Source organism: Marmota flaviventris, chromosome 14 (genome assembly GCF_047511675.1).
Source record: "Marmota flaviventris isolate mMarFla1 chromosome 14, mMarFla1.hap1, whole genome shotgun sequence".
Lineage (NCBI taxonomy): Eukaryota > Metazoa > Chordata > Mammalia > Rodentia > Sciuridae > Marmota > Marmota flaviventris.
In genome coordinates, this window is record NC_092511.1 from 51,495,592 (window position 1) to 51,507,500 (window position 11,909).

General features: G+C 32.1%; 1 protein-coding gene across 3 annotated transcripts in view; it reads left to right on the plus strand.

The window, feature by feature from the left end:
• Positions 1–11,909, plus strand: part of Ehbp1 (EH domain binding protein 1) — a 312,420-nt gene that overhangs the window by 261,649 nt on the left and 38,862 nt on the right. For all 3 annotated transcript variants that reach the window (XM_071601621.1, XM_027934467.2, XM_071601622.1), the window contains exons 17-19: positions 743–881; positions 1,105–1,211; positions 3,837–3,960. In XM_071601621.1, coding sequence (XP_071457722.1) covers positions 743–881; positions 1,105–1,211; positions 3,837–3,960 — 370 coding nt within the window. The remainder of the gene's footprint in view (positions 1–742; positions 882–1,104; positions 1,212–3,836; positions 3,961–11,909) is intronic.

The following is an 11,909-nucleotide window of genomic DNA, read 5'->3' on the forward strand; positions in this document are numbered from 1 at the left end:
AGCTATTAGTCATGCATCTTAGCCTTTCCCTATTTACTTTCAAAACACTTAATAAAAATAATAAAAGATTAGGTATAAAATGAAATATTTGTTTGGTACACAGCACCTCGGTATCTGCAGCTTCCACACACTGCAGTGGTTCAGTCTTCTGGGATATTTCTTGTTGATAGAACCATTTGAATTTGTTACCAGTATTAACATAGGAAGCTCCAGAAGAGATAATTGTAGTTTCCTTAGCTGTAAAGGGCTTACTTACAAATCTGGCTTTGGAAAGTTATAGCTGATGAAATGCAGTTCAGTGAGGTAGTATTATAATCCTACCTTTTAGCCTTCATCCAGCATTAGTGGTTTATCTCAATGGGCATAAAATTAGAAACTATTTTTTCTTGTCATACAAGTCTTAGGACTGTACAAATCGAAGGGGCAGAATAGTAGAGGAAATAGGAGGCAACGGGGCTTTCAAATGATACCTATCACCAGAAGACACAAGAGTTCTTAGTATCTAATGTATCAAAGTTATCAAGGATTTGGACTATTTGGACTAAATCCCAAATTTTTTATTACAGGCAGTTGAACTTGTAGTTGAGCTATTTAGAGTATTTTAAAATCCCTTTTCTTCAAAGAGTTTCTAAAGGTTCTAAGTCAGCATTATTGTCTTAAATTAATAAAAGTTGCCATCTTAATGTGTAATTTCGTGTTTATATGATTAGTACTCTCATACAATTTGTTGTTTTACTTTTAGAATGGCACAGAAGATCTCCGGACTGAGCGATTACAAAAAGCAACAGAACGTTTTAAAAATCCTGTTTTGTTCAATAAGGATTCTACAGTCAGAAAAACTCAGCTTCAGTCTTTCAGTCAATATGTTGAGAATAGACCAGGTAGGAACACTTTTTAAAATGTTTCCAATCTTATGATTTAGTAGTAGTTATACACATACATACATATGTGTGGGCATATATATATATATATATATATATATATATATATATACACACACACACACACACACATATATTATGAAGCTGATAATGTAAATCCACATTTCAATACACAAATATCAAGCTTTATAATAATTTTACATGTCTCTTCCCTTTTTTTAAGAGATGAAAAGGCAGAGATCAATACAGGAAGATACAAAGAAAGGAAATGAGGAGAAGGCAGCGATAACTGAAACTCAGAGGAAGCCATCAGAAGATGAAGTGCTTAATGTATATTAATTTTTTGTGTGGTTTCATGATTGCTGATAATTCCAAACTGTATGTGGAAATAGTGCCTTTATTTGTTAAAATGAGATGTTAGGTTTTTTAAGATGTCAATCTCCAGTGCATTCAAAGCAGAGTGAGAGGGGTGCGCTGTTGAATTAGTCTGCAGTGTGGTGATAATTGTCAGATAAAAAAAAATGAATTTTTCAGAGTTCCACAGCCCCAGCTTCCTTGAGACATTTCCATCAGGGCACTTCCCATAAAGAGATTCCAGTATTGATCTACCGGGAGGATTTTAATTATTACAATAGCAGATACCGCAGAGCTGCAGTTAGAGGGAAAAGTCACATGAGACCTGCTAGAATTTCTCAGCCAACCCATTTTGTTGGCTTGGGTTAATGGGTGTTCAACCTTTCCATTATCCAGATCAGCCGTGAATTACTAGCTGAATGATGTTTGCATTAATATAATATATATGGTAATTTCTTCACTTAATTAACGGGGAGGTTCAGCTCAGTAGGGGTATGGGCTGATCATGTGTAAAATTGATTTGTGAGGGAAATATTTGATAGACCGCAGGGAGAAAGCTGCTTTTGATGGACAGCTGCAGGACAGAAGCAGGAAGAACAAGTTTTAACTTGAATTTTTGTCTGGAAACATAGCTCTCTTTAATGGTACTTTCTTATTATCTACAGTTTGTCTAAACATTTTCATTATTTTTATTGTTAAAATAGTCTGTGGGATTTTAAAAGCCCTATAAATGCACTCAGAATTACCAACTGCATTTTACAATTCTAAAAACTTCTCATTTTCAGTTATTCACCTTTAGAAGACCTGGAAAGGTCTAAGTACATAGAATATCACTTGTATATCCCAAGTATTTGGTATAGCTTTTAAGTTATGGAATACTTGAGTATAGCATATAAAGAAAATAGCACACTAAAGAAATCTGGTAATGAAATTAATTACTATTTTTAACTAATCAGCTAAAGCAATGAAGTTTGTATGTTGCTTATCACTTATATTTTCTTATATTTTTGTTATTCGTATTGTCTTGAAAAACTACCATGTTTGTTTTTTCTCTTTGGATAGGATTGAAAAATAAGAAAAGTCCCTTTTGAAACTGTTCTGCTGTCACCAAATCATTCCAGACTTTAAAGTTATCATTATCATTTATTCTGTTGTAATTTTTCTATTCCATTTCATATTGAAATCGAAGTATATTCATTTTTTATGGATCTTTTTAAAACACAGTGACTTTTTTAAATGAAATTATCTTGAGAAGTTATCAGTTTTATGATTTCTTAAAATATTTCACCTTTATATTGGTCAACTCCCATAATCAATTTAACAATTAGTTGGTATAAATTGATTTTACATGTAAGTACAAATAATTTACTAGTTTAGAAGGTGTCAAGCTATTATTAGCGTTAGATATGTTTATTGATTATGAGAATTACACAATATGCTCATAATTAACATAATTCTTGATTGTGCTTCTTGCTTAAGGAATACCAAAAGATAATTTCTCATTGTGTCTTAGAGATTAATATGCTTCTAGGCATGTGACAGAAGATTTTACACATTTATCTCAATGAATAAATAATGTTATAAGTGCTGATAATAACAGTGGTGGTAGTGAGCATAATGACTTAAGCAGTTCTTTAGTTATTCTCAGTTGCTTAGGCTTCTTAGCTCTAGAAAAGTAAAAAAGTAAACAGGTGTTCCAAAGGGAGCTCATATTTAATCCATTTTGTGGCAATACCATAAATAATAATCCAACCCATAATGACTTAAATTTCTAATATAAAAATAAAAATTTTTACTATATTGACTCTTTCCAATAGAGCTGCTATATTTCAAATAAAACTTTTAAGAAAAAAATTTTAACATGAATGGAAAAGTAAATTTTTGAATTGAAATCCAAATTTGGCTAAATAGAAGATTAATCAAATCAGTATACTAGTTGCATTAAACCCTGTGTAGCAAGGTTTGAAACCACCTGTCAGGTTAGAATTTATAGCTTATAAGAATTAGTAACAATCAAGAGAATGACATGTTTAAATACAGAAGCTATTGGCAGGAAAACTGGAGATACTGCATCTTCTTTTATCATGTTTTAAAATTATAGTCCCAATAAAAGCAAAACAAAAATCTTTTTAATTTTATGTTTTATAGAGCAACTCTGGTTTCTCTCAGAATGATTATTTTAAAGATCAATTTTTTAGTAAAGCTCTATTTTTGCATATTACATTTTTTTTCCTCTTCTTTTCTTTAGTAGTCACCAAAGGGAAAATTCTCTGCTGTCCTTGTCCATTCCTAAATAATTCTGACTTAACTCTAAGGATAATTTTTAAACTTAGTATTCACTTTTTAAATCTTGCAACTCTGGGTGTGAAATTATAAGTATAATACTAAACAGCTAAAATGTTCTCTATTTACAAAAGTTTGGTATATATAACACATGAAAAATTGCTAAATCACAGGGATGGAGTTGCTTTTTGCTACTAAGGGGTAATACTATGGGTATATTTGGTTCTCTAGGTAAGTGCTTTACTAAGTGTTTGTAGAAAGGAAAAATGCAACTTACAAGTGATTTTTTTTTTCCTTCCTGTTTGTTCTCGTTAACAGAAAGGGTTCAAAGACACCAGTCAGTATGTTGTAGGAGAATTGGCAGCACTAGAGAATGAGCAAAAGCAAATTGACACCCGTGCCGCGCTGGTGGAGAAGCGCCTTCGCTATCTCATGGACACAGGTACGGTGCCCAATTACACTGTAAACAGTTTTGGCAAATTGAGCGTTCACAAACTCTTATAGAGTTTTGGAAGTGTGAATCTTTGAAGCCTGAATGTTCAGCAAAACTGCCTTGAAAATAAAAAGGCTGCGATTTGCAGCCACCTCTCTGGGCCCTGGTGATAAGAGTGCCTTCATGGGAAGTGATAACTCGCCCTGATACCGTGTGAGCCAGCACTATTGAACAGTGTGCTCATCCATGCAGAGTTGGAATACACATCTGTGCCTCATTGATATGCCACTGGTTTAAAAAAAAAAAAAAAAGTAAGATCTTTACTGTTCTACTGATTCATTGGGAAAAAAAAAAAAAAAAAAAAGATTTGGCCAGCTAAAGCCATGTACTGCATGAAACAGAGCACTGTGCATAGGGGATGGCTCCATGGACTAGATCACTGAAATTTGAGAATACTATCTGGTTACTGATGCTCCACAATTTTTTTCAAGAGAACAGGTTTTTAAAAGTCTGTAATACTTTGTGTCACAGTTGCATTTGAAAGGATTAAGGTATATATAGCAAGGTTTGTAAAGATGGGTTAGAGCAGCAAGTTAGCTCCTAACCAGAGGGTAGATTGTCATTTAATGCTGATTGCCAATGATGATTGAATAGATCTAAGAGCACAGTAAGCTATTGGAAAAGAACACTGTGTGTGTGTGTCTGTGTGTATGTGCGCATGCATGTTTCTTTAAAATTCTGCTCCTACAAAAAAAAATAAAATGCGAAATAAATTGAAATAATTCATACCAAATTGAAAAAAAGTCAAAAAAAGCAATTAACTAGAAAAAAATCTATTTCTATAATTAATTGCTTTAATTGTGGCAGCATTAAACTAGAGTAGCATAATTTAGGATGGAAATACTTTCTTGAACTTTTTCTTCTGTTTTCCAAAAATATATTTATAATGAAAGAACTCCAGAAGTAAACATTTATGTGAGATATATGAAAATACATATATTACTGAAATAAAAACATACTACAGGAAGGGGTCTTAGGTTTTCCTGGCCCAGTACATTTTAGACATGTTCTTTGGAGGGCCAAAGCTTCTTCAGAGGCACCTAGGAGCTGCCAGGAAAATAGGGAGCAGAAAGACGACATACATCTGAATTTCTTTTCTTACTTTAAAGAGAGTGGCTTGAGTGTATTTATTTGAAATAGTGGGCTTCTTGAAACAATTAGTTTAAAGAAAAGTTTCTACTGCTTAAGTTTTTTAAAAACTTTTTTCTAGGAAAGCTGTTACCTAATCTTGTCATTGTACAAGTAAGGAGACTGAGGTACAGCAAATGCTCAAGGTTATATAGATCACCAAGTGGAACACCTTGGAGTAGAATTCAGTTACCAGAATCCTATTGTACAGGAACCTTCCCACTGTGTCAGATTACCTAAACTATGTTTATTATTTCCTTAACAAGGTACATGGATGCCCAGTGTTGCCCATGAATATATACATTGTATAGATGCAACATGGATCCATAAACCAATATATTGCTTTATATTTGAATTTTTTCCTTTGATTTATGAAGAGTTTTTAAAATATTAGATATGTTAGCTATATAAAAATGTAAATACCACATTATTATCCCAGCAGCTCTGTAGGCTGAGGCAGGAAGATCCCAAGTTCAAAGGTAGCCTCAGTAACTTAGTGAGACCCTGTCTCAGAATAAAAAATAAAAAGGGCTGAGCTTTGGATCAGTGCTTAAGTGCCCCTGGGTTCAATTCCTGGTATCAAAAAAAAAAAAAAAAAAAAGTAAATACCAGATAATATAATTTCTGTAATACATTCTTAAGTTATTTTCCTTTAAACATTTTAAGGAGACAGATTTCTTTTTGGTGTTAAGTTTGTTTTTGATTTTTTAACAAACGGAAGTAGACTGCCTTCCTTGATTATATTAAATAAATCAGATGTTACTATTCAAGAAACCTTGTGCCACTAGTAAAAAAAGTTAGAAATGCAATTTCCTTTTCTTATTTCACACATGGAGCTTGATTTATTAAGGGTTTCAACCAAAATAGACTCAAGTTTTCCATCCCAACCCACACATCACTAGTGAAGCTTTCATTTGGCTCATTTCAACCTTAGATAGTTTATAATCTGAAAAACAATCATAAGCTATAAATTGACCCTAGAACTCCATGGGAACTGTTGTATTCCTTAGTCCAAAGGACAGAATCATTTAAGAGAACCTCATTAGTAAAGGCAGAGTCAGGGTTTAATCTTGGGTTTTTAGGTTTTCTAACTATTTACTCAGGTCTCTTTCCCTACCATGTCTTTTGTATTTTATCTGCTATTTAAGATTTGATATATTTATAGGTAACTGATTATATTCAATCTTTTTACTGATTTTAAAGTCAAATACATAAAATTATTATATTAGTTGAAACCATACAACTCTACAGCATTTAGCACATTTACAGTGTTATGTGATCACCACCACTATACATGTCTAGAGCTTTTTCATCACCACAAATTCTATACTCATTAAGCAGTAATTCTCCATTTCCTCCTCCTCTGATCCTTAGAGAAACTCTAATCTACTTTCTGATTCTGAATTAACTTTATTCTAGATGTTTCATATAAGTGGAATTAAATAATATTTGACTTTTGGTTTGGCTACTTTCACTTAACCTAATGTCTTCAAGGTTCATCCATGTTGTGGCATATACCAGTTTATCATTCCTTTTAATGGTTGAATAAATTTATATATATAAATAAATTTATATATAAATATATACACACACATATCTATATATAAAATGCATATATATATATCACATTTGTTTATTCGTCTGTTGATGTACAGTTGGGTTGTTTCTACTTTTGAGCTACTATGAACATTTGTGTATAAATATCAGTTTGAATCTGTTTTCAGTCTTATTGGATATATAATATACCTAGGATTGAAATTTGTACATCGTATGGTAATTCTGGATCTCCTCAATTATAAATGATTTGTGAGGTTTATTTATAACTCATAATACATTTTCCAAAAGAAACCCTGTTATAAGTGTACACAGAGCAGACTAACACACAAAAAAAACTATTAATTCAAAATATAACTAATACTAACAGTTATCCTAAACTTGAGTCCTAGGTTCCTAGAACTTGAGCAACAGTAGGTTTAAAGAACCACCTGTTTGACATTGAAGAACTTGAATCCTGAGGTAACAGGGAAGGAGACAGCCTGAATGGTGGCCTAGACTACTAGGCATTTCTCATGACAGGAAGCTGTAGTAAGAAAGTAGGACCCTCAGTGGATCATGCAACAAGATGAGGAGGTGTCAGGTACGAGAATAGCAATAGCTGGAGAAGGACATCAGTGGCAAAGATAGAGCAAGTATGAGGATTTTTATGTCAAATTCCTTCTGAATTTGCTGAGTTAATCCTAAATCACTGAAATCTCAATAGCAATAGTCTTCATGTATGTGTGTGTATATATTTTTTCCTCATACACTAATGCTTCAAGGCATTATTTTCTGCCATCCTATCTTGATCCCTATAAAATCTTTATGCAAATATTAGAAGATTGTTTTCCATCAGCTCTTAATGGCTTCTCTCTGTGTATGTACATGGGTGTAATTGTTAAGGACTTTTTTAAAGTTTCTAGTTCCTAAAGTTTGTGATGATTACTACTTAGGGAAACTTATTACAAATCTATACTATGTATGTTCCAGGATGACACTTTTTGTATGTAAGTATAGTGCTAAGGGATCTGTGCCAGCAATGCTGTAACCCTCAAAAAATGCAGTTTACAGTGGAAACACTGACAGGCCCTTTTACTGTGGTGCCACAAGTCATGTTACTATGATGAATGGTGTTTCTTTTCCACTCCCAGTCTGTTTTCTTTTGATGGTTATCAAACTCTCTTACTGTTCAGCTGGAAGTATAGCTCAGTAGTAGAACGCTTGTCTAACTGTACAAGGTCCTGGGTTCAATCCTTAGTACCACCAAAAACAAACAACAACAAAAAACAACTTACTTACTGTAGAATTGTAGTGTTTTAATCTAATGATTTTTTAAGTCACAATACTTTATTTAATTCATTTTGAGTATAAAAATTAAATATGGGAGGTTGCAATAAAATTGTATCTTACAACTTTATAACCTTTGAACACACAGTAACCTGATTGCCTCCTTAAGTCCCAGGCCAAAAATACTGATTCCATAGCTTTTTGTAGAGTATTTGCTCCAAAAACCCAACTGGACATTTAAAAACATTAAATATACTTTGGGGTATATGGAGTAAAAGAAATCTTTCTACTTGTTCTTCAGAATTTTTGTTTACCTCTTTCTTTGAGGAACCACATGTAATATTATTAAAGCTGCTTTAAAGAAGGGAACAGAGCACATATACTAAAGTAAAATTTATAGGAATTTTACTAGAAACTTTCCCCTTCAAATCTCCAAAATTATCTTTTATCTTTACGTAAAGATGACAGTGATGGCTAATATTGATTGCATGCCAAGTCTTCGTGTGTGTGTGTGTGTGTGTGTGTGTGTGTTCCAAGCTGACACTTTGTATATAAGTATAGTGCTAATGGATCTGCATCAGCAATGTTGTAACCCTCAAAAAAATGTAGTTTACAGTGGAAACATTGATAGGCCCTTTTACCATAGTGCTACAAGTCATGTTACTATGATGAATAGTGTTTCTTTTCCATTCCTATTCTGTTTTCATTTGATGGTTATCAAACCATATGTGTTTGTGTGTGTATTGTGTGTGTGTGTATATGTATATGTATATGTATGTATGTATGTATATATATGTATATATATATATATATATATATATATATGGAAAATGCTTTATATGCATCATTCTCTTGTTTCTCAAAGTGGATCTGTGGAAGATTCTCTTAACAACCAGGACTATTAAGAATCATATTTATTGTAAAGAAAAGTGATTTTAAATTTGTACAAAATATAAGATTCAAAGCCAGCCTTAGCAACTTAGCAAGACCCCAATTCTAAATAAAATATATTTTAAAAAGGGGGCTAGGATGTGGCTCAGTGGTTATGCACCCCTGGGTTCAATCTCTGACACTAAATACACACACACACACACTTTTTTATTTTAATTCCATTTTTCAGTAAGGAAAGAAGCTCAGAGAAGAAAGTAACTTCCCCATTCATACAAGTGGTAGAGCAAGAGTCAAACAAACCCAATCTGATGGATCAGGAACACAACTCCCAGACACCAACTGACATGCTGGCTGCTTCATTTCGCATATTATTAGAGATTACTTTCTGATTTTTCTGGGACTTTACTAATAATTCTCTGGAACTTCTTATCACCATTTCATGGTTTATAATTAGTAATCCACAAGAATAGGATCACTTTTCATTTAGCTTATGGACATTTAACCAACTCATTTGACTTATAAGAGATCCAACAAGGTCATATTCCTCTTAATATTCTTTCTTTACCCTGGTCATCACAATGTAATATTCATGAATAGTAGGCTGTAAAACATCTTCATTTGGAATAGTCAAAGAGATAAAAACAAGCTCTTCTTCAAAAGAAGCATGTACTTCTTTGCTGATCTTCAGAAGTTTCTAAAACTTGAACACTTATAACCTGTAGAGTAGTTTTCAGTCTAAACTGCACAATTAATACCTAAAGATCATTTTTTGAGGTGTGCTAAAAAGTAAAATCAATTAAAGCTTAAGTGACTGACTTCTGAATTAAGGCAAGTGTTTTTATATTTGTAGTTTAAAATTATGGCATTGGATATATGTACACATTTCCTATGTCAAAGCCCCTTGGTTTTATTCTTAAAATAAAAATCTGATCTTGATCTGTTTCAATATGAAAATGTAATCTCAACTATTTGAAAAATGTATAGATTATTAGTATATCAGAGGAGTTTATAGAAAATTAATGCTTCAGTAGCATGAATATTGGTTGGGTCAATGTCACATCTCTTGATTTTAAAATATTTAAAATTAGTACATTTCTAAAGGGTCTTACATGCCCAAAATGCTATATATGATCATAAAATATTTGTTCTGTAAATAATGAGTAAGAGAAAAAACATTTAATAAAGGTTTTTAAAAAGGCATTAGTGTGTTCAAAGTACAATTCAATATAATTTCACTCTTATTGATTTATTTTCCCTTCATAATGATTAACATTAAATGATCACAGAGACAGAATTATTTTTGTCATTATAATGCTATATATCTGCTATTGCTAAGCTAGTGCATTCCATGAATAAAGGAGATGGAGTTTTGATTCTGTGACTCATAGATACTGAATAAGTACAAAATTCAAAACATATTCAGTCTATTAAAATCTTTATAAGGGGACTGGGGTTGTGGCTCAGCGGTTGAGTGCTTGCCTTGCATGTGTGTGGCACTGGGTTCAATCCTCAGCACCACATAAAAATAAATAAACAAAATAAAGGTATTTGTTATCTACAACTACAAAAAGAAATCTTTCTAAGGGTCAAATATTTTATACTATGTGTATCACTCTTTGGTTTCCTTTCATCTATTTTTTTCCTTATTTCTTATCCTCCAAGTTACATTCTAAATTTTATTGTAATTATACATTTGGCCTTTGTGGGTTTTTAAAAATGTTTTTAATGATTAGACATAGGCTTATAAGTTTGGTTAAATTCAGTTATTTATTACATAGTCATTATTCACGATTTGAGACTGTGTAGATATTATCAAATAATGAACATGTTTATGGTGCTATATAAGGATTAATTAAATAACAGAAACTCCATTGACCACCAATGGTAAACGTAATTGAATTAGCGAAGCAGTAAAATAAATGTAGACAAAATAAATATAGACAAGAGAATATGGGAAAGCTTCTGTAATGTTTTAAATTAATAGGCATGCAGAATTCTTCACATTTTTTATTACGTTGTCCCTAGATGAATTCAAAGTAATTGGGGTGGTTAATTTTATTTACACAGAGCCGTTCACAGCGCATTAAATAATAGAGATAATTGAACAAGAATTGTCAAGTGTGTACTGATATCAGACATATTACAGAAGGGAATGTGCATAAAACTTCATTTCTATGCAGCCATTGTTTATGGTAATTAAGTACACAGATTTATCCCTTGGTTGCCTTCCAAGCTTATGGCAACTGCTATTGTTGTGCTCCATTAATATGTAATCAGGAAATAGTTTAATTTTCTAATCTGCAGTTTGAGAATTCACTTTCTAACAACTCTTAATTACTGCATTGCCCTAATGATGCTCATGGTTATGAAAATTGAACCAATAAACTCAGTGGAAGAAGCCAGAGGGGATTATAATTCCAGAGGTGGTGCTTACTTAATAAACTTGTTATTCCTTCACCAGAGGGAGCTCAGTGTCCTTCAAAAGCATTTAATTTTATATTTTAGAATTCACATCTCTAATATATAAGGAGTTAAAATATTCGGGAGTAGGAAATATTCTAAAATCTGTTTTTGAAAAGTGAGAAAATATAATCTTGATGCTTTTAAAATATTTTAATCTTCAAAAAATCATATAGGGAATAGGTCACAAAAGATATATCTATTGTTTTAAACTGATTTTATTTAACTTATTTCTAATAAGTGTTCTCATTTTGCTAATCCACTTTAGTTCATAAAAGTACATATGAGAGCTATATCTATGAAATATTTAAATAGCCTTTTGTTTTGACTAATTATTCCATTTTTAGTTCTACATGTAGTTTTTTTCTTTTTCTTCTTCTCTGTCATATTCTTTTTCACTTGACTATAAATTTTAAAGACTGGCGTGTACCATCCAGTTATTAAATGGTGGATATATGGGTTTTCTTTCATAACAGTTTAGTTCACAATTTAAACAAAATAGCTCACAGAAATTTTATTAGGCTTATTTTCTAAGATAAAAGGTCTTATGGAGGGTGGGAGTGGTTGCCCACACCTGTATCCCAGTGACTCCAGAA